The 6,477-nt window shown below is 40.1% G+C and overlaps 1 protein-coding gene across 1 annotated transcript in view; it reads right to left on the bottom strand.

Moving 5' to 3' along the window:
• The window catches only part of ABLIM1 (actin binding LIM protein 1), a gene marked incomplete at its 5' end in the record, with an annotated part of 85,973 nt that overhangs the window by 1,977 nt on the left and 77,519 nt on the right, over positions 1-6,477 (bottom strand). The window contains 5 exons of the mRNA XM_010138387.1: positions 33-113; positions 3,038-3,112; positions 4,376-4,383; positions 5,333-5,393; positions 5,699-5,748. Of these exons, the coding sequence (XP_010136689.1) occupies positions 33-113; positions 3,038-3,112; positions 4,376-4,383; positions 5,333-5,393; positions 5,699-5,748 (275 nt within the window). The remainder of the gene's footprint in view (positions 1-32; positions 114-3,037; positions 3,113-4,375; positions 4,384-5,332; positions 5,394-5,698; positions 5,749-6,477) is intronic.

The raw sequence follows: 6,477 nt of genomic DNA, 5'->3' as shown, positions 1-6,477 counted from the left end.
GGAAAGAGCATTGAGGAACTTGCTTCTCTTACCTCCAGCCTGGTTCTGTCTACATCTTTTAGAATTTTATTTCGCCCTCTGTTGGTCACCATGAGCATTTCATATGGAAAAATCTGTTAACAATGTATAAAAGGGGGAGAAAGAGATGTATTTATATTCTAACATAGGAAGAACATGTGTCTCATTTTCATAACCACACAAACATTTGTTTTCTTTTTCAAAGGAAATCACAGCTTTTTTCTTTTCTTTGTTTTTTAAAGTGGCGTGAAAGAGAAGCCAATCTGGACATAGCGAGAGCTTGGGGAGTATCATACTGCCTCACACTTGTCTTTGTGCACCCCACTGACCCGTATGGTGACTACAGCACATCAGCTGCCTTTACTCAGACACTTTCTCATCCATCAATGTGTAAGTTTACTAAGGCAAATGTGTTTGTCACTCATTGGTTTAACTGACGGTTGCCAAAGTATGGACAGCTCTAAGGAAACAGACACTTGGTGGACTTTGAAACAGATGAAAGTACATTAAGAAAAGCAGCAACTCTGAATAAGCAAGATAGTAATTTGTGGGCATTCAACAGAATTCATCAGGTGATTTTGTTTTTCTTTTTGGATAAAGAATTCAAAGAACTGCCCGCTGTGCTTGCTTGCTGTGCCATACATGCATAGATTAAAAGAGATACCTTTGTAGACATACTTGTCTTTCACATCTTCATCTGCTTCAGAAGAGTATGTATCTAGCACATCTCCCACTAACATATTCCTTGATTCCCCTTTACCTTGCAAAGAATGCCCTATACTTACACCAGTCAGTTAACTGGCCAATAATCAACTCCTGAACGCATGAACAATTTTACTTTTGTTTCGCATCTACTGGTTCTTTGTTTGAAGTAAACTGTTTACTGTCAGTGGGTCTCAAAACAGTCTAATCTGATAGAAACACTGTTGCCTAGAAAAGATTTCAGAAAACCACGTGCCTTAAAATTGTCCCTGGCAAATAAAATTCCTTTTTAGGAGTTTTTCCCTTTGGTAGAAACTTCCATAAAAGCCTGGAATGACTTAGTAGAGCTCACGTTCCATTTGACAGAGCCTCATTGCTTGTCTCTACTGAGTAGCGAAACAGTACTCCAGTGAGGTCCTCGTCCAAGCTCTACTGGTCAATGATGTTTTTCTGCAGGCTTCAGTGGCGACTGGCTCAGCCTTTACTGTTATTTATGAGTCTTGTTCTACTTGCCCACTGGGAACAAGAGTGAGACCACCAAAACTCTCCTGGGAAGACTGCAGAGCTATTATCAAATGCTATTAATTCCATTATTTTAACATCAGAAGGAATTCAACCTAACTGACTTTTGTGCAGCACTAGGCAATTAAGTTCATTCCATTGTCAGCAATTATCCCAATGAACTTTTCAGAAATGTAATAAATAAGATACAGGCATCAATGAACACACCACTGAGTTTATTGTAAGTAATAATAATTTAAATAATGTGTGCTTACATACCAATTGTAAGATATGATTCTTACGAGACTCTGACATTGTCACAAATGTACAAGTAAGTCTAGACTTTGAATTACATTGTTTATGGTTGATACTGGAAATGTCTACCATATACAGCATTATAGGAAACGAAAAAGTAGCTTTTCATATTTAAACAGGCAGAGTTTAAGTCAAGATCTACGGTCATAAGTACATTTTATATTTAGATATTCACAACAAGGCATGTCTCAATCTGCGGGGGCAGGATGCACAAATTCTGTCCTTTCTGGAGAATCATTTGGTATGATTTGGTCATTCTTAAGTTTACTAATTTTGACTTTTTGTGTGTTTCATGCTGACTTTGAGTTGGCTTCTTTAACTTTTTCAGGTTTAAGTTAGTGTTGGACCATTGATGTGAATAAAAATACTGCCAGGTCACACATGCTGAGGGTCTGGCATCACCTTCGTAAACAGAAAATGACCTATTAACTCACGAAAATTCCCATATATTTTATCACTAATAATACTGACAGAATTTGTCACCCAAAATAACATTCCAAATCATGGGGTGCATCAACAGCAGTAGCAGCTATGAGAATTTCTATTACACTGAAAGAGAAATTATTCGGAATATAAAGTAGTATCACAGGAGCTGGTGATGTCCCCAAGGTCTTATTTATATAATATATAAAAACATTTGTTAATATACATTGTACTGGAGTCTCAGCTTATAAAGCTAGGGTATTGCCTTGTACAGTTTGTCTGGAGGTGACTCGGAAGCACAAGTAGTAACCTGGTTTGCAAAATGAGCTCCTCACTTAACTGCAGAAATGCTGATCCTTGTAACTTTGGCAAAATCATTGGATTTCTTGGAAGGTTCACCAGCAATAGAAAAAGTGGTAAGGTTTAAAACACAGCCCTGGTTGAATCCCCTCTATATATTATGTTCATTTTGACGCAGACATCTCTACACATAGCTGTAAAAGCATTTTAATTTATATCTTAAATTATATTCAGCTGACATTGCCGCTTTTCCCAGTAAATCTGCAGAATTTCTTACACAGGGAATCCAACATTACTGAAGCGTGTCAGGCTGACAGTGCTGCGAACTAACGAACAGATCCAGACAGACACGCAGTGTCTAACTTCCACTTTGAAACAGAGATCCATGTATTTCATTACATTTTAAATTAAGACAACAGTGTGTTGTGAGCCACAACATCCTGCATCACTTTTCCAGCCTGACAGATCTGAGACTTTCCTATCAAGTCTGGCCTGCTGGTTTGGCTAGTGGAAGCTTGACAGAGAACTAGCTATGGAGCATCTTCAGTATCTTCGCTCTGACTCTAGAAAGCCCCACCTGGGCTGCTCTCAGCCTGCCTGAGTCCTGACACCTGTAACAGGCAAAGTTCAGAACAAAGGGAGAGGTTTGGCACATAAGGAGGAGGGACTGAGGCGAGGTGAATAAAAACAAGGGAACTAAAACATTTCCCATATTTTATCTGCATTTCACATCAAACCTTCACTATCTTGAAGGAAAGTGAATAACATCTGCACTTGCCTTTGGCTCCAACATGTTAGGCATAGATACTCCTCTGTCCATTCTCATTCCAGGGACATGACCATCCGGAAGGGACTGCATCAGATACAGGTATACATCAGACACATAGGTTACACACATGGAGGGTAAAGGCACTCAAGTAGTGGTGAAAACAAAGGTGAATTTGCCCTGAGACTTCCTTCAAGTCTTAATATTTAGTCTTATCTTACAGATCATTGCCATGGCTACTGTCCACTACTTCTGAGGCATGCAGAGGGTCCTTCAACCCTCTCTGCCACCACAGCCTTCTGTCACTGCTAAGGCTGGCAATAGTTCCCCACTGATCCTACCACCACTGCTCGGGTGAAGACCTGGAGACAGAACCTTTCCCACCCCAGTGACTAACTAGGATTCTTCTCTGGACAAATGCGCAGAAGCATTAATTCAGATCCAGCCAGCAGCATACAAAGCACTCTTACGCCTCTGGGCTTTCCTTCCTGTCACTTACTGTATCACCTGAGGAATTTTTTTTTTTTGTCTCTAAAATGGGAAAATTTTAGTATGAACACAAACAGGGATAGGGTAAAAAGGAGCTGCTTTGACACAGGTATTGTTCCTAATGAAATAACATTTGAGCACAATACATGGATAACTCCTCTCTCCTCCCATAACCTCATTCTCTTTCCAATCTTCATGATTTTGATAATTTTGATTGACATTATTTGATGATTTTGATTAACAAAATTATCAAAGTAATTCAACCCTTTCTTAAATTGCCATTTCATATTGTGATTGTGCCGAGGGGTCAGCCAGACTCAAACCATCCTGGGAAAATCCTGCAGACAGGATTTGGAGTAAAAGCATTCACGTTTGCAAGCACACCTCTCATCCGTGACAGCAGCAGTGTAGAAAACTACTGATCAGCCATCTTGTCTGGAGAGCAAATTCCAGGGTAAAAATGAGGACTTCAAAGCTCCTGGTATGGGAGAAAATTGCCTCCAGAAAAGACTTTTTATATGTCTCTGAGGTCTATACTAGAGAGGCTGGAAATAAATCCACCCTCAGCTGTCCAGAGGGGACTATAAATCATCTATCAACAGACAGCGGATTTTACACAGCAAGTGACAGAACTGGTGTGAGCTGTCTCAACCCAGCTCTGGGGAGGTAACCAGGAGGAATCTGAGGCTGTGCCTGTTTTTTGTTGGTAAGAACCTACTTTGGTGATTATGCTTAAACATGCAGGAAAATCAAAGCTATTGTCTTAAGAAACCCTTCCCTGTAGCAGAAACTCAGACTTCAGCAAGAAAGTAGATGCGGTTAGTTCTGTTGTCAGTTGATTGATGAAAACCCGTACTCTACCTGGAAATCTGAAATGCAAAAGAGAAATCTCATCAGCTTTAGAGTGTGGAAGAACAGGGACCAGTCACTACCTACCAGAAAACCCTTCTGTCTTCTGGTCTACCTGATCTTTTAAAAATCCCATCTGATGCTGTTAACACCAGCCACTTTCCTACTTTTGGACTTTGTAAAGAGTCAAACATTTCAAGCATCGCTGCCCTTCTAATATCAAGCAGGCTTCTCACTCAGGAAAATAAAGTCGCTTTGGAAAAATTAAGAGACACAAAGCCACAATCAAGTGAATAAAGAGTCAACAAAAATTCAGATGTGTAGAGTAACCTCTGCATCAGGTAGCTGTCTAGATTCCTCTACAATCTATAAAGAGACACAAACATCAACAGAATATGCCTGATCATAGATACCTGTATCTAAGATAGTTGGGATTAATCTCACTTTGGAGATAATTAGCCTCTCTCTCAGCTCAACCCATTTCAGAACATTAACTCTCAAAGTTTCATATCTTTCATAAATATTATTAGTCAACTGTTATTAGACAATGACTGATAACACACCTAGCTCAAAGCCATAATGAAAATCATGGGCAGCAACAGGGATTAGAAAGCATTATCCTCCTTTCTTCGCTGTGGCACATTCTTTCAGACTGCAGTCGATGTTAATTTTCAGAGAAAGAAAACACTGTAACAGATCTCAGTGCGTATTCCTGACAACATACACGTTACCTGCTCTCCATTTCAACCAAGCAGTCCCTTGCCATACACAAGGATCAGCTCTACACAGCAGATTTAGCAAAATAGACCCAAACTTTTTAATAGGTATTTGCACAGTTTGACTTAACTGTTGGGTTTACCAGAGGAAGTTAAAATGCCCTGAGCAAATACAAAGTAACCACAGCCCCAAATTTAAAATAAAATATCATAACGTGTTCAGTAATGAAGTAGAAAGCCTCCTTAGCCTTACCTCTAACACCACCACTCACATCCCCGTAACTGTTGTACTGACCAAAATCTGTAGACACCGGCTGTAAAAGGAAAAGAAGGACATGCACATAAATTCACAGCTCATGACTTCACAAGCAGGTTGGTATATGGGGAGAAATAAACTGCGTTAAGCCTTGTATTTCCCCCTCGGTTTTCACATTCCTTACATTGCTTTTTTGCCTTTTTAACAATGTAGTCTGTGGGAAGGGAAATTGGATTTTGTCTGACTTCAGATGGTCTTGTAAGAAACCTTGGCCAAACTGAAAATCCAATACAGTTCACACAGAAGTAAATATCATGGATAATTAAAGCCACCTTTTGCTTCTCAGAATCACCATCATCTTACCCTGTGAAGTCCATTTTTTCCATAGCCAGGGAGAGAAGAGGTTTTGGAAGCTGAAGCATGTGCTGTTGAATGAGGAAGGAAAAAAATCTTTTACTGGAGAAATCCCACAGAAAGTCAAAACCAAGAACATTAGAGGAATCAACTAGCATACAAATCACAGTTAAAATAGCCAATCATGTACATAACCAACTGAGCCACACTGGCTTCAAGAACCTAACATCTCAGCCCTAAACTCATCACAGCCTTCCATCTTCCTGTAAGTTACATGTAACTTTATCATGCCATGGCCACAGGTCACCAAGAAGGAACAGTGATTTCACCGGACTCAAAATCAAAGTGGTCTCCATCGAGTTGAAAGGAACACTCAAGGATCAGACATCAGAGGAAAGTAACATTTTAGTCCTTAGCTAGATTGCAAAGTATTGCTGTGCATCTTATGATGGGACCAAGATAAAGGACAATGAGAATCCAGGATCAGCAGGATTTGCCTGGATGTGTTCCCTGTTAAGTCTCCCATACAGGTCCATTCAATTCCGCTCTCCTAAGTGGCACACATGGTTTATATGTCATTATACCTCCTGAACCTTTCACGAGTTTCCTTTCTATCCTTCCTACTGCAACTATTACTGCACTCATGCTCCCAGCTTCTGCTGCTGGGCAAGACAGGATACGTATGACTAGCAAGCTCCCGTCCCTCTGTATTCACATGCTTTAGCTTGCCAGTTTTAGCTGCAATGGAGAAAAGGCACATTGGTTATGACGCCCTGCAATCACAAGCT

Source organism: Buceros rhinoceros, unplaced genomic scaffold (assembly GCF_000710305.1).
Source record: "Buceros rhinoceros silvestris isolate BGI_N320 unplaced genomic scaffold, ASM71030v1 scaffold6906, whole genome shotgun sequence".
Classification (NCBI taxonomy): domain Eukaryota; kingdom Metazoa; phylum Chordata; class Aves; order Bucerotiformes; family Bucerotidae; genus Buceros; species Buceros rhinoceros.
This window is presented reverse-complemented; position numbering and strand designations above follow the sequence as displayed.